Source organism: Poecilia latipinna, unplaced genomic scaffold (assembly GCF_001443285.1).
Source record: "Poecilia latipinna isolate Pla-1442-1.1 unplaced genomic scaffold, P_latipinna-1.0 Scaffold1484, whole genome shotgun sequence".
NCBI classification, from domain to species: Eukaryota; Metazoa; Chordata; class Actinopteri; order Cyprinodontiformes; family Poeciliidae; genus Poecilia; species Poecilia latipinna.
The window spans coordinates 149,885-165,849 of NW_015114100.1; the positions used below are offsets into that span (position 1 = coordinate 149,885).

Consider the following 15,965-nt stretch of genomic DNA (forward strand, 5'->3'; position numbering starts at 1 on the left):
AAACTGTACGTAGAAAGATGCAATGCTCATATAATCTGAAAAAAGATCTGAAAAAAAGGTGTCACACCATTTAGCTGTTTTAAATACTTCTATATATTACACACACACACATATATAGACATTGTGGCCATTGTGGTGGTGGATAAACAACAGAGAAAAGCAGTTGTGGTGGACGTAGCAATACCAAGTGATTGCAACATCAGGAAAAAAAACATGAGAAACTGGAGAAATACCAGGGCCTCAGAGAGGAACTGGAAAAGACCTGGAAGGTGAAGACCACAGTGGTGCCTGTGGTCATCGGGGCCCTCGGGGCAGTCACCCCCAAACTGGAGCAATGGCTCAAACAGATCCCAGGAACAACATCAGACATCTCAGTCCAGAAATGTGCAGTTCTAGGCACAGCTTGTTCAAGATAATTGCTGCCACTCTAAATACGTAATTACAGTTTTTGTAAATAAATTAATAGACATATGGACATAGCATTTTATAGTTTAAGCAGTAGATTTAATGTAATTAAAGGTTCCTATTCAGTTTCCTAAAAAATATTAAAATGCAAAAAAAAAATATCTGTGCACACTTTCAAAAAAATTGGCAAATTGCTACCTCATAGTGAGCTGAAACAATCAGCAAGTGTTATTAAATAATAGTCCTCAAACTAACTTGGAAACTTCTTATAGTAAGTGCTATTATAAGTCTTACAAGAAACAGTAAACATGAATTAAGACATATTGCTAATATATATTCAACTTCATTTAAATAAGCAACTGTCAATCTTCTCTGCCCAAAACTTTCACTTTTACACCGAAACCAAAAGGAAATGAAACTGATAAGCTCATATTCTGAAGGAGCTGAACAGAAGAAGAAATGATTGAAAATAAAAAGTGCGAGAATCATAGAGTTATGAGTTTAACATGTTAATAGTAGCATTTTAGCTAAAAAGTCAGGACTAGCTGCTATTTTAATAGCATCTCATGCCGGCATTAGCTATAATGCTAAAGTCAAGCAGGATGCTAACTTTAGCGTCAATGAACTCTACCATGCAAATAGTGGCTTACATATTTTCATTATAAAAAATGCTAACATGAGCTAACATGGCGATCTAGCATAGTATATATCTAGCATAGTATATATGCTCTTAGCATGGTACGCTAAGAGCGTCTCAGACACCAACATTGGATTACAGTATTAGCTAACGACACCTTGATAGTTAGCATTAACTACCTCTCTCTTCTATGCTAACATCAGTTAGCATAACCCATCATTAGCTAATATGCTACCATTAACTAACAAGCCATACTAAACCTTGTCAATTACACTTTAGAGTATTCACACAATAATAAAGTGCAGTATTGGACAGAACAGGCATGTGATGCTTGGCACCATGTTTACAAGTGTGTTTGCTTTCCAGTCAACAGTTTGATTTCAGTCTGGAGCCCATTCTCCCAGCAGGTGTGACGGTCACTGATAGCAGAGGTAGCTGATGATTAGCTTTGGCATGTCAAGTTTAGCTATGATGCTCAGAGCTGTTGTTCCCAACTTCCTCCTCACTGCCAACCTGCTGAGCTGCTGCAGAGTCATGGGGGTGGCTATGGGGAGGACAGGACAGACTTAACTCCTGATGCTTACAACAACACATTCATAGATTTAATATTTACCCTGAATGTTTTCCACTTGTTAATCTTACTAGATGTCTTACAACTGGAAATTGCACCTTAGCTATTCCCAGGTTGATGGGAAACAACAGTTCTGTTTCATTCACTTCTCTGCAAAGACATTCCTGATGTCTTTCTCTCTTGGCATTGTGCTAACAATAGGTGGAAGATATCTTAATTATAGCTAATCATAATAGTGACTCATTTAATTTCTATGGAAATATCTAGTTTTCACACACTCATTCTGTATTTATCCTTATCTTTGATTTAAAAGGTGTTAACATGTTGTAATTCTGGTGTTTTTGTAGGTATGATAGTATTTAACAAACATCAAACAAAATATTTTAATCATGTTCTGCTATGTAAACCTAAGTGCTAAAGGAATTAAGGTATATATGCCTAAAAGTGTCTAAGAAAATGGCAAAAATATTACAGCTGTTTACATTTTAGATTAAGATACTTTTTTATATAAAGTTGTAGAAGTTAAGTGGCATAATGATCTTCTTTCTATCACAAAGTCTAAGTCTGCCATCTTGTGGAGATTCCCTGATGCTGCGTCCTTCCTAGAGGTTTAACACGACGCTCAGAAGGAGCGTGGCAAATGTCAGTATTGAACAGCAGGGAAGCAAAGGGAGGTGTCCCATCAGACCATCGCTTTCCAAAACCACACACACACAAAACAAAAACTAATAAAAGCGCACAGAGTCAGTGGGACCCTGCCGGACCACGAACAGAGTAAAAAACATTGCGGGGTCTAAATGACCCTGTCTCTTAGACCACGGGAGAATTAAAACTCACTCTCATAAAACTGCAGACAGGCCTCAGAAGGAGAGCCAGGTGTGGTGTAGTCCACCGGTTTTCTGTTGTGCTGATCTCTAGCGTAGATGTTGGCTCCAAACTCTACAAGAACCTCAATCATTTCAACTCTCATGTGTTTAGCTGCGTGGTGCAGCGGGGTCTCATGTAGCCTAGCAGCATTGACTTTAGCACCTAGGAACAAAGGACAACAAGTCATTCTCCTTTTCTAGTCAATAAACCCCTTGTTGTATTTTTTGAACATTGGCAAACATCTTAATTTGATTTTGTCCATCCCATTTAAAGAATCTGCTTTGCAGTGACACACACCTGCATTAAGCAGAACTTTAACACACTCTGTGTGTGCATTAACACAGGCCACATGTAGCGGAGTTCCGTAGTAGAGATCATACGCTTCGAGGCAGGCACCCATGGCAATCAGCAGCTTCACACAGTCTGAGTTACCTATTAGAAATGTAACATTCTCCAGTTTAAAAACATCCTTCATTTGGGTTAATAAAAAAGTCTGCATTGTATATAAAAAGATTGAGAATGGAGTGTTTGCCTCCCATGCAGGCCTCATGGAGTGGGGAGGCGGTGCGGGAGGTGAGGGCCGGGTTGGCCATGGCTCCATGCTCCAGCAGCAGCTTCACACACTCCAGACTACCAGCTGAACAGGCGTCACACAGCGGCGTGCTTCCATCCACGTTCCTGGCATCCACCTGGAATCAAACATGGGACGCACAATGTCACAATCTAAAAACCTATCTTTTCCTGGAAGAACTCCAGATATTATGGCTTCAATTTTGGGGATTTGTATTTATTGTACTGGTGTCCCGATACAACATTTTCCCTTCAGATATGATATCGATATTTTAGGACGATACCGATACAATATCAACACTAATCATAGTGCTGATATTGCAAAATATCAGCACTAAACTATCAGCACTATCAGCAATATAATAAAAAAATATTTTTATTAAATATTTTCTACTAAATCCTGGAGCAGAGTGCTTCTATCAGAGATTTTAGATGCAGGCCGATGTAATTCAATACTTGCTTTTAGGCTGATATCGAACCAATTTCCAATATAAATATCTGATCGGGACACACTAATTTATCGTGCAAGTAAATTGTTTAAAATTTACAACACACAGGGAGCGACGGCAAAAGTTTTCCAGCAGACAGCAACAAAAGTTTGAAAGATTGAAATTTCACATGTACGAAATACATTGGCCGCTCGGCTGGATGAGGACAAACGACTGTCGCCTCATCGGACAAGTTCCACAGGAAATGAAAGGAGAGGGACATTTCTAAACAAACGTTCAAAACAAAATGACTTCCTTTTAATCCTCCTGGAAAACTAAGCATGTTTAAAGATAAACATGCTTAGTTTGAGACAATGAAAAATTTCATAGACATGTTTTAATGTGATGGTTTTTGATATAGGTTATACTGGCATTTGCCCAGGGCGGCATCAGAAAGAGATGGGGCACAAAGAATTAAAAAATAAAGTCCATCTTATCTGTCAGTTGTCCCCAGAACAAGTTCCCTGCTACTTGTAGCATGTGCAGCAGTGTCCCTTAGGTACCTTTGAGTACTGGGAGACTACATAACCTGCTTTTTAATTGGTTGGCGTGCAGCAGAAGGAGGGGCTTGCCCTGGCCACCATTCCTACAAGAACCACAACTGTGTGCATATTTATATTTCAAGCTTACAAAGATAATCAGAGTTAGTTATGATTGATCACAGTGCTGGAGTGTGACTAATCTGATTACATGTTTTAATTAATTGACAGGACTAATTAAACATATTTATATGGTTTCAAATTTCTGCCCCATTCTAATTTTGGTCTGATCTGACCAAAGGACAGACTAAAGTTTGTGACTGTAGCAGAGGTTGGGTTAACAGAATGTTTTCCGTATTTGACCGGTTATTTTTTTTAAACAACGGGAAAATTTAAAGCCCATCAGTCATTTGACAGGTTATAATGAACACCCTTTACTGGTGTACACATTACAAACTTTATGGAAAGAGTTCATCGCAGAGGCAACTAAAATCAATTAATAAAAAATCCCTTCTCAATATCATCTCATGGACACTGAACTAAATTGGTCTTTCTGACCGGGAGCTGGCAGCGTGTTGAAGAGTTATGGACCGGACACCTTGGAGCGCGTCTGGTTCAGAAACGCATTACAAACATTTGGTAGAAACGGCGCGTTTAATTTCAGACTGAATTACATACAGAACAGAGAAAACTAAAGAGAATGAAATATTGTGTTAATCCATTTAAAGTCTAAACAGAGGAGCCGGCAGTTTATCTTGAGGAAATAAATAAAAGTGTAGAAATTAATTAGACCACAACATGCGTAGTCCGCTGCTGCGAAGAATTAAACTTAACTCAGCAAATGTAGCTAAAGACGTTACCCTCTCACGCCCAGAAGGAGAGCGGCGCTCAGAAGCGCGGCCGATGTAACATCTATCCATTTCGGGGAAGTGAAACCAAGCAAAAAAATAAAAATAAAAACAATAAATAAATCCTCGTAAAAGCGCACGTCAAAGAAAAAGTGCAACTGATCGGTTTGGATCAGACAGATCCAACTGTCCGATGAACTAGCGCAGATTTCTCTGCAGATGCGAACCAGGAGGAATATTTTGAGGCTGTGATTTCAGACCCCAGCAGGTGAAGTGATGTAATTTAAGTGTAATTTAATTTATTATATATAATAAATTAAAGTTATTGGGGCCAATAAGTTATTGGGGCCATAGTCAGTGGTTTTTGTCACTACGGAGAAAAAGTTAGATCCGTTCATCTGCTTTGTGTGTGATGGGATCTGGATTCACGGTTCAACTAGGTGAATATTAACTAAACCGCATAAAAATGCGTTAAATAGCCGATTATAATTTGACGGGTAAAAATAGTACATTACCGATTTTTTAAATCCGTCGGTCAAAATGACGGCGAGCAAAAAACTCTAGCGCGACATCTGGGCTGCAGCATAAAAGAATCAGAAGAAGCTCAAATGGTGTGAATACTTTTTCCAGGTACTGTAATCTGTCATAAGTTAATTGTTGTGGATATGGTTTAATGTCACTGAGGAGAGCTCACCTGGGCTCCAGCATCCAGCAGCAGCTGCACACAGCGGGCCTGTCCCCGGAGGCAGGCCTCATGCAGCGGCGTGATGGAGTCCACCGCCACCACGTTGACCGAAGCTCCGCCCTCTATGAGGTGCTGCAGGTGGGAGGCGTGGCCGAGAGACGCTGCCTTATGCACCTCTGTCCTCTCCGCCCAGCAGCCTGAGGGACAGAGGGGGCAGGAGGAAGGCTCACCATCTATCCAACCGCAGGCTGCTGTTATCCATACCGAGTTAAAACTAATTCATGTCATCCAGAATCAGTCATCCATCCTACTGCTAAATTTCAATCTAAGAAGACGTCCTAAAAATCTATTAACTTTTTCATTTGGCATCATGACTCTGGATGCAGTCTGCTACTTTTCCATAGTTGATTTTCCAAAATTTAAATCTTTAGAAAATGTAAACTCTGATTAATCGATAAAATCAAAGAATCACCCAAACCTAATGGAGCCTTCATCATTTCAATGTTATCTTTCAAGAATCTCTGCAACTTTTCAATTCAAGCAACTATTTGTCATCCTTCCTCCAAAAGTACACATTTGGTACTGCAACAAAATTTATATCGGCAGGAGAAAAACACATATTAAGTTTAATAGATACACTATTATTTTTGAAGAAAAGTACCAAAAATTGTATTTCTGTTTAGTTTGAAGAAAGCTATCTTTTGTAGAATGAGGCCAATAGGATCCGTTCTATGTTTACAAAGAAATAAAAACAACATGAAATAAATCAGTCACATGAAATAAGTCTAGATTTTGCTATGATTTTTATTTTTGTTTTCTTGGGATTTGGTTTAAAAACAACAACAACAAAAAAACAGGTAGCTCACCTAAAAACAATATTAAAGCTCATGTAGAAAACTGGAGTCAATTAGTATAAAAGAATAAAAAAAACAACAACATTGAATTCATCTTGTTATAATGCTTCTAAATCCATGATTGCTTTTATCTTTCAGTAAGATAATTTGCTTCTGTTCAGACTTAAGTGGTTCCAACCTGCCCAGCATGTTGTTGGGCTCCCTGCTGCAGAACAGCTGATTTCAACTGATGGCTGTAACAGGCCCAAGTCATAGTCACAGCTGGATCAGGCGAGTCAAAGCAGAGAAACAACTAAACACGCAGGGACGACTGTGGTTCGGGCTCTATTTAAATGGTGCGCGTGCGCCGCATGGTTCAGTAACCATGCAGCGCCCCGCTCGCGCACCCGGGTTAAGGAAACACTGGGTTAAAAGACTCTGAGGCCCAGCTGAGAGAGCTGCTGATAACAGCGATACCCAAGACATCTGACCCAGTGTTCCTGATGTTTATGCGCTTAGGCCCTAGAGAAGGCAGCTTTAGCTCAGTATTCCCGAGCTAGCTAGCTAGTTGGCAGCTGTGCCAAACACGTCGACGTCAAACCGGGTCGGGACTAAACAAGCGACAGTCTCCCCGGAGCTTCTGCGTGTCTTGTACTCACCAATGTCCCCGAAGTAATACGGCTGAGAAATCTCCATTTCCATCCTGGTTGTTCTCTTCCTTTCACCAGTGAAGCGGCGTTAAAAGGAGATCCAGTTATGGTTGTTTGTAAACAGCCGCGTCTTCACTGCTTGCATGCTTCTATAGTCACGTGACATGACTGGACGCCGACGAGGAGCCTGGTAGTTGTAGTTTTTGTGAATATTAAAGGGAATTAGGTTTTGACGTCGGACAAAGCAATATTCAGGCGTATGTATTCATGCATATCGATTTAATAATTCAGATATTGGCCTTGTTACGTTACGCCCTATTTCAGGAGTGGCCATATCATAGCATGGATGATCCATCAATGAAAAAACAATCATTTAAGAATTAAATAATTGCAGAGCAGTCAAATGTACTGCTGTGCTGATATGACAATAAATAACAGTGTACAGAGATTTCTGATCTTGGTTGCCTGGATGAAGAAAATCAGATGCATTCAAAAAGAACACATTTAAAAATGAGACTCACCCAATTTTTCAAGGTATCTCATCCACAGGTGGTCAAGCTAGATAAGAAGCAGTGGCTGGTAATCATCAGATCAACTGTCTGTACCTACCACACAAAAATCCAGATAAAAAAGTGGAAGTAATAAGATAAGATGGTAAATCTTCAGAAAAAGATAAAAATGGGCAATAAAACTTAAAGTCTAAAAATATCTTAAAAGAAATTTTGATAAGTCAAAATTACAGTTCCAGATATCTCTTATTTAGTTTTACCTAATCATTATTTACTTTCAAAATATCAGAAATGTAATTTCCACTAGTCAGATCTATCTACATCCTACCTAAAAGTACATTTAAGATAACTAGAATTACAGTATATTTCAAGATAGCTGTAGAATTATAACTAGCCAGAAAAGTGAATTATTATATACTTACATTATGACTAGCCATAGTTTAATTGCTGACACCTGAAATATATGCTTAAGATAGCTTGTAATTAATTGTGAATATGTTGAATTTTAGCCATCATACAAAATAATGGTAAATTTGAATAGAATAGAATAGAATTTACTTTATTGATCTCCAAGAGGAAATTGCTTTTTTAATCACAAGTCACTCCATTAAAAATGTATTAGTAAATACAAATATAACCATAAGTGGTACAAAACTGTAGGAACAAAGATTCAAATAGGGACTTTGACTAATTAAAATATAATCAGTGATATCTTGATTTACTAATACGTCTAGTCATAAACCAATTTCAGATATCTGGAATGCAAGTGTGATGAAACCAATTTTTATGTTAAAACTGTCTGCCATTAGCTGGGTGTATGAGACATCATACATCACCAATGATGTCACATATGCCTTTGATATATGTCATATGTATCAAAGACTTTGATATATGTGATATGTATCAAAGGCATATTCTGCCAGCAGAATTTCCTGCATTCTGCTAGCATTCGTTTCGCTCTGACATTTTGCTTTGTTTTTAAACGGCAAGAAAAATTGCAACGTTTTTTTTAAGTTTTAGACAGCAAGAACAATTTCGAAATGTTTAAATTTTTCAAGAGGACACGGAAATCTGTCTCTACTGATCTTGAAGAAATACGCAAAAGGAATAATGAGGCAATCCAAGAACTCTTGGAAAAGAACCGAAGGCTTGAAAAAAAAAGAGATCTCCGAAATCCCAAAAAAGTGATGAAAGCTGAGATGGAGTTGAGCAAAGAATGTGAAAGACAGATTAGGAAGTTGAATCTGGAAGCTGACAAATGGAATGCAAAGGAAGAAAAACTGATGTATTTAGACAGAAGGAGGAATGAACTTTTCCGGGCTTTGGAAAGGACGAATGAACAATTAATTGAGAAACCTGTGTTAAAATCTTACTTAAGTGGGGCTAAAGAACAGCAGAAAAGCCTCAAACTTCTTAACACTAGGTTAGCAAATCATGTTAACATCTTGACAGACCAACTTTCATATCAAACTAAAGTATTTGATAAGTACACAAAGTCTGCAGACGGTAACAAAAATTTGATGAAGATTCAAGAAAACTGCATAACAGAGATTATGGACAAACTGGAAATATTCAATTTGGCGGCTCTGAATGACAAAACCATGGCAAAAGATGAAAACCTGGATCATTTAGACAAACAGAACAATAGTCTTTTGCAAAAGCTCGAAAGTTTGAAACAACAACTAGTTGGTGTGCCTGTCATGAGATACCACTACAGGTGTGCAAAGAAAGAGTGCCAAAGACTCACACAACTGAACCCTAAGTTAGAAAAACTGGTTCAGGACCTGACAGACGAACTGTCATATCAAACTGCACTGGAACGTGATTACAAAGAGGCAGACGATCTGATCAAAGAGCTGGAGGAAACCAAGCAAAATTACCTATACAAGATAGAGGATTTAAAATCAATGGTAAAACTTGGGATCAAATCAAAGAAAAAGGACAAAGACAACATGGCAAAACGTTTAACTTCCCTTGTACTTAAACTCGATGATCTCAAGAAGGAATTTGTTTCCTTCCAACTAGACATTGAGAACATTCTTGGAAACATTCAGTCTTTTAATGTTGTGAATATACAAGATAGAATTCGTCCAGCAGACGATCAGAAGTTTACCGGACAGCATTCTAACTTAGCAGGAGAATGGAAACAAATTTCTTTGGACTCAATATTATCTGATGGGGAATGTGTGCCTCCTACTCGAGAAAACCAGGGACAAAATTATTTTTTAGAGTCAGAGGATGAGGCAAGTGATAAGGAGTTGGAAGACAGCTCTTTAGAAGAAACGACAACTGAAGATGACTTAGTAGGTTTAAACAACACAACTGTGAAAGAGTCAGATTCTCAAGACCGCCAAAGGCTAAGAAAAAACGAGAAACAAGTTGATACTTCAGAGTCAGAGGACGAGACAAGTGACGAAGAGTCAGAAGACAGTACTTTGGAAGACACAACGTCTGAAGATGACTTAACAGAATCGTACAGCACAGCTATAAATGAGTCATTTCCTCAAGCCCTCCAAAGGGAGAGAGAAAACAAGAAACAAGAGAAGATTTCAGAGTCGGAAGATGAAACAAGTGATGAAGAGTTAGAAGACACAACATCTGAAGATGACTCAACAGATTTATGCAACACACCTGTGAAAGAGTCAGACCCTCAAGACCTCCAAGGGCTGAGAGGAAACAAGAAACAAGATTTTTCAGAGTCAGTGGACAAAGCAAGTGATAAAGAGTTACAAGACAGGACAACGGAAAACACAATGTCTGAAGATAACTTAACAGAATCATACAATGCAACTGCGAAAGACTCAGACCCTCAAAACCTGCAAGGGCAGAGAGAAAATGAGAAGCAATTAGATTTTTCAGAGTCAGTGGACAAAACATGCGATAAAGACTTTGAAGATAGAACTCTGGAAAACACAACATCTCAAGATAATTCAATAGATTCACGCAACCCAACTGTGAAAGAGTCAGACCCTCAAGACCTCCAAGGGCTGAGAGAAAACGGGAAACAAGATTTTTCAGAGTCAGAGGACAAGATGTGGTTCCAAAGTCCTATAAAAGATAAGACTTTGGAAAACACATTTGAAGATAACTTAACAAATTCATACAACACAGCTGTGAAAAAGTCAGATTGTCCAGACCTTTCAACCCTGAGAGGAAATGAGAAACAGGAGGATTTTTCAGAGTCAGTTGACAAGATACATGATAAAGAGTTAGAAGACAGGACTTTGGAAGACACAAGATTTGAAGATGACTTAACAGACTCACACAACACAACTGTTAAAGAGTCAGACTCTCCAGACCTCCAAAGGCTGGAAAAGAAAGGGAAACAGGAGAACTTCGCAAAGGCAGAGGACAAGACAAGTGACAAAGAGATAGAGGAAAGTCCTTTGGAAGACATGACATTTGAAGACAACTTAACAGATTCACAAGACACAAGTTTGAAAGAATCAGACTGTTTAGACTCCCAAAGGCTAAGAGACAAGCATCAAGAATCCACTTCAGAAGAGGACAACACATGTGAAGACCGAGACCATTCAGAACTGTGATACGACAGAGACAGACAGGTGGAGGGGAGCGCATGTAAAAACTAGAACCAAGCCAGGGAAAACAATCTGGAGAAAGACTGGATCTTGAGGTATGTTGTTGATGATGATGTATTTCACAGGTCTCCCTCTTAAATTAAACATATGAGTCTCAAAATATTTCCCTGTATTGTGACTGCACATTATTTTTAGCAGTATGTCATTCAATGCTTCTTGCATAGTAATTACCACAGCAGCATCCATGCATATATGTGGGTTTTCTCCAGGTACTCTGGTTTGCCTACATAATCCAAAAATATTGATACCATATTTCCTATGGTGTCAAATAGAACACATTACACTCAAAATAAAGCGTACATTATAAATAACACTTGTACATCACTATCAGTTAAAGGAGATATTAAATAAATAAGGACACATTAAGCAACATTATAAAATTTTGATGTACACATATCAAAACTATACGAAGAGGAATGTAGGACCACTGAAAAAAAATCTGACTTTAATCTCAGAATTCTGAGGAAAAAGTCAGAATTAAGATTAAAGTCAGAATTCATATTTTTTTCAGTGGCCTTAATCCTCTTCTGTAAAAATAAGAACTGTTGAGGAAATGACAACAAATGAATGACGTATACAGAACACTTATTTGAACAAATGAGTTCACCCAGGTATACTTTGAATTGATGGCGTAAACTGGCGCTGTTCCAGTAACATGGTCCAGGGCTCTGTTTCTGGTCTGTATCCTTTCTGCATTATTTTTTTTTTTGACTACTTGAGTTCTCTGTAGATGATTCCTCTTGCTCATGTAGAGAAAAGAAAACTTTCTAAACTTCATATTTCAATGATGACATCAGTTCCTCATAACATCAACTTAAGTGGCAGTTGCAGTTTGAAAGTAAAAATGGGCTTTCACGTTTTCTTGGCTGTGCTAAGTTTTTCTAGTTCCACTCTGTAAATTAAAAATGATAAATAATAGAGCAGTCTCTTTCAGGACAAAGCATATCCTCCTTAGTCTTCATAATCACATGATTATCCTTCTGCAACCATCATTTAAATAAAGAGAGCAAACATCTTTGCTACTTCTTCATATTGAGATGAAGTGTTTTGTATAGATTAAGTACTTGAAATCAAGTACATTCCACGAAGTAATGTTTAAAACTGATGTAATCATCTAAAATTTGGATTGTTTAACAATTGTTTCTAGAGTGAGATTATGCTACTAATATAAATTTTACATTTATATTAAGTTTCTTTCCTCAAACATATTTAACAACAATCCCAATAAGTGTACATGACATATTTGGACAGAATACAGTTATTTCAGGCACTTTGTTTTTAAGACTTTCAGTGGATAGGAGAGATTCTATCCTATCCACTGAACTGGAGGTAGTCGTAGATGCGTCGGGAGATGTTCAGCTGGTCCATCAACTCTGAGGCTTTGGTACCCAGCATCCTCCTCAAAACAATCCTGCAAAGCTGCTGAAGGTTCAGAGGATTACCTGTGAGGAAGAAGACGTCTCTGTTAATCCACTTTTTAGTTTTTCAGCAGACTGTACCCAATCAGGCCAGCTGGTGCTTCTGACAGAATTCAGCTGAAATTACTTTCATAAAACTGGAGGCAGGCGTAAGAGGGAGAGGCCGGCGTCGTGTAGTCGAGTGGCTTCTTTCCGAGACCGTCACTGGCGTACACATTGGCTCCAAATTCCACCAACAGCTCGATCATGTCCACCATGTGGGCTCGAGCAGCGTGGTGCAAAGAGGTCTCATGAAAATTCACTGAATTTACATTGGCACCTGCACAAAGAATGAAAGCCAACCTATTCAAATCCTAGAATCAATGAGCTCAACGATATTTACAGCCATGAAAAAATATTAATACTATGTTCAATGTTGTGTTCATAAATGGAGGCGACTTTTGCTTTGAGAATGTTGCAACGACTGATGCAGTTTTTAACATAATGTAATTGTCTTTATTTGAGGGTGAATAAAAGATGTGGTCTGAATTATTTTAGTGGCACACTTAGGTGTTTTATGCAGAAAAGAGACAAAAACAATTTATTTTACATTCACTTTACAATATCAACGAATTTGTTTTTTAGGAGTGAAAAATCCTGGATAGCAGAACAAAGAAGCTGCAGTTGGATTCTAGTCCACTCAGGATAAGTAGCAAAAATAACAACACACACGTTCTCTTTGATATGATTTTGCATGTGAATTAGCATTTCAATAAAGAGGAAGATCAACCTGTTTTATACCAACAAAAGGATAACATTATGAACAAGAACAAATGTTTTTGGGAATTATGCCATTAATAAGATGCAGTTTGTGTGAACAATGAGAACAAAACACAATAAAGCAGTTTTCAATAAGCTGACAGCCAACCACTGTCAGGTTAAAGAACCTGACCTGCTGATTTGGAAATTTTTTGTTTGAAAAGTTGCTAAGTTAGCATCAGTGTGGTGATTTACTGTTATTGGCTCACATGCAGACGGGTCTGTCAGTCAGCCCTCCCTCACAGCATTTATCATCTGCATAAGCTATTATATTTGTATTTTAATGATTTAATGACATTTAATAAATTGACTGTCAATTTAAAATTATTTAGACATTCAATTAAACATTTTAATTTAGTCTCCATAGAACAAAACTCAGTTTCATATTTTTTCACAACTTCCCTGTATCCTGTCTACTGTACCGCTTTTCCTTTGTGTGCTCATAATCTCTAACAAACTTCATCATACACAGGATGTCCATATTTAATAATTAATAACTTCTGAAGGTAGTTGGTTGCACGGAATGTTATCTAGGGGTATTAGAGTAAAGGGGGCTCAATGTAAACTAAATGCTACATTTTTATTGTATTTACAAAAATTGAGTACAATATATTACATTGAAGTTTGTGATTGCAGCTGATGCATGCATCTGTTGCAAGGTGCTGGATGTTGGTTAACAACCTGCTTTCAGCAGCTCCTTGACACACTCCACGTGACCTTTAGCACATGCTATGTGAAGCGGAGGACCAAAGTGGACGTCGAAGGCTTCCAGCTTGGCGCCGCTGGTTATCATCAGCCTCACCACCTCAGCATTACCTGGGAGGAGACTGGAACGTTACTGAATGAACACTTTAGTTTCCCCAGTCTGTTCCCGGAGGACGCACCCTGGATGCAGGCCTCATGGAGCGGAGATGCAGTCAGCGCCGTGAGCGATGGGTTCACCGTGGCGCCGTACTCCAAGAGCAGCTGGGCACACTCCAGGCTGCCAGCAGCACAGGCGTTGCAGAGAGGCGTGCTGCCATGGATGGTCCGGATGTCTACCTGGAACAGCCACACACACACCAGGCCCCGTCTCAACACCACCTCTGCATCTTTTGCGCTGCTGAACCTGAACTCACCTGAGCTCCGGCCTCCAGCAGGAGGCGGGCACAGTTGGGACGGGCCTGAATGCAGGCTTCGTGGAGCGGTGTGATGTTATCCACGGTCACCATGTTGACAGAGGCCCCACTCTCTATGAGCTGCTTCAGCTGGAGGGCCCGGCCCTGGGACGCAGCTTCATGCAACGCCGTACGGTCTGCCCAGGAACCTGACACACACCAGCAGAGTAACACACAGGACTACCTGACAGTATGCTGGACACAAATAGTACCACAGATAGAGCTGGCCATTTATCATTAACTGTGAGACACTTCTCATTCATCTTGATAAAAATTTTGATTTATTGTTGTCATGATAAATCCTAATTGTGATATCAAAAAGAAAAAACTATTGTCAGGATTGTTATTTAATTATCTCCACTGTTTGATCAACCAGAGTATCAATATCAAATTTTAAAAATAAGATTCAATGCAGTTACTGTGTACAGTTAAGTGATATAAATCACATTAAGTGGCTGGAGTCATAAAGAAACACATCACACCTGGATAAGTTTTTCAAAAACAGGATTTGACAGCTGTCAACTCAGCACTATTTCGTATGACTGTGGACCCTGGAATAAAATATACATTGAAAATAATTTTTATTGGTCTCATGTAGCACATTTTCTGACAAACTAAATTTTGTTTTGAGAGAGATATTCAAACCCATGGAAAATAAAACATTTTTACTGCGTTTGTATAGGTACAGATTTATGATACTTTAACCTGACTTGCTCTGTCCGCTTTTAGCCTGTATGAACCGCACCACTGCTAAACATGCCGCAATTTTCCGCTCACAGAGTTGGGCTCACCAATGTCGCAAAGAAACGAGCGACGCACCGCAGTCACCTCCATGACGATCCGGATGGTAAATCAATCCGACCCGAACTCACACAGCAACGTTTTGGGAAAGAGGACGGTCCCGCAGGGGTGTGTGGGAAGTGTAGTCCGCAGGCAGTTACTGTCTAGCTAGCACCTAGGTGCTAGCTAGACAGTAACTATCTACTCCGCAATGGTCCTAGAAAATTACCTAGGTAGTTTTCTAGGACCATTGCTGTCCACTGTATAAAAACAGGGCCCTGTTTCAGAAAGCAGGGTCAACAAGCTCCGAGTAGAAGGCAGATACTCTGAATATACATACCCAACTGTGATACTCCAGGTTTTTGGTTTCAGATCATCAACTAAGTAACTCAGTTCTGAATCAAGTTATACCTGAGTTAAGCTGGAGCGCGAGACACCGTCATCATTGGGACGGAAATAACGCGATTATCATGGCAACGGGGAAAAATGTTCATTTGTCGTTAATGGAATTAGAAATTTGAACATAACTAAGCTATTTGTGCTTGATACCAATAACATAGATAAAAATAATATATTTGATCGAGAACACCTGCCGGGGATTGAACCCTAGTGTCCTGTCCGACAAGTAAGCTTGCACAGCTGTGTGAAGCTGACACCCCACCCACGTCAAA

At 39.1% G+C, this 15,965-nt stretch overlaps 3 protein-coding genes across 4 annotated transcripts; 1 reads left to right on the plus strand and 2 right to left on the minus strand.

Moving 5' to 3' along the window:
• Nucleotides 1–739: 739 nt before the first annotated feature.
• Nucleotides 740–10,237, minus strand: asb13a.2 (ankyrin repeat and SOCS box containing 13a, tandem duplicate 2). The gene is made up of 8 exons (XM_015057685.1): nt 10,174–10,237; nt 7,555–7,638; nt 7,043–7,220; nt 5,560–5,747; nt 3,013–3,169; nt 2,778–2,912; nt 2,451–2,642; nt 740–1,586 (listed from the first exon to the last, which is right to left on the minus strand). The coding sequence occupies exons 3-8, from the start codon at nt 7,083–7,085 to the stop codon at nt 1,459–1,461; spliced, it is 843 nt and encodes a 280-aa protein (XP_014913171.1). The 5' UTR covers nt 7,086–7,220; nt 7,555–7,638; nt 10,174–10,237; the 3' UTR covers nt 740–1,458.
• On the plus strand, nt 8,151–12,073 carry LOC106962989 (myb-like protein X). The gene has a single exon (XM_015057681.1). It carries the CDS (start codon nt 8,583–8,585, stop codon nt 11,085–11,087), a length of 2,505 nt encoding a protein of 834 aa, XP_014913167.1. The 5' UTR covers nt 8,151–8,582; the 3' UTR covers nt 11,088–12,073.
• An 84-nt stretch (nt 12,074–12,157) lies between these two features.
• On the minus strand, nt 12,158–15,918 carry asb13a.1 (ankyrin repeat and SOCS box containing 13a, tandem duplicate 1). 2 transcript variants are annotated; one of them, XM_015057683.1, is made up of 6 exons: nt 15,306–15,918; nt 14,476–14,663; nt 14,242–14,398; nt 14,039–14,173; nt 12,687–12,878; nt 12,158–12,583 (listed from the first exon to the last, which is right to left on the minus strand). In XM_015057683.1, the coding sequence occupies exons 1-6, from the start codon at nt 15,346–15,348 to the stop codon at nt 12,453–12,455; spliced, it is 846 nt and encodes a 281-aa protein (XP_014913169.1). In that variant the 5' UTR covers nt 15,349–15,918; the 3' UTR covers nt 12,158–12,452. The 2 variants fall into 2 exon arrangements, with proteins under 2 accessions (XP_014913169.1, XP_014913170.1); XM_015057684.1 differs by having other exon boundaries at nt 15,635–15,915.
• Nucleotides 15,919–15,965: the final 47 nt, after the last annotated feature.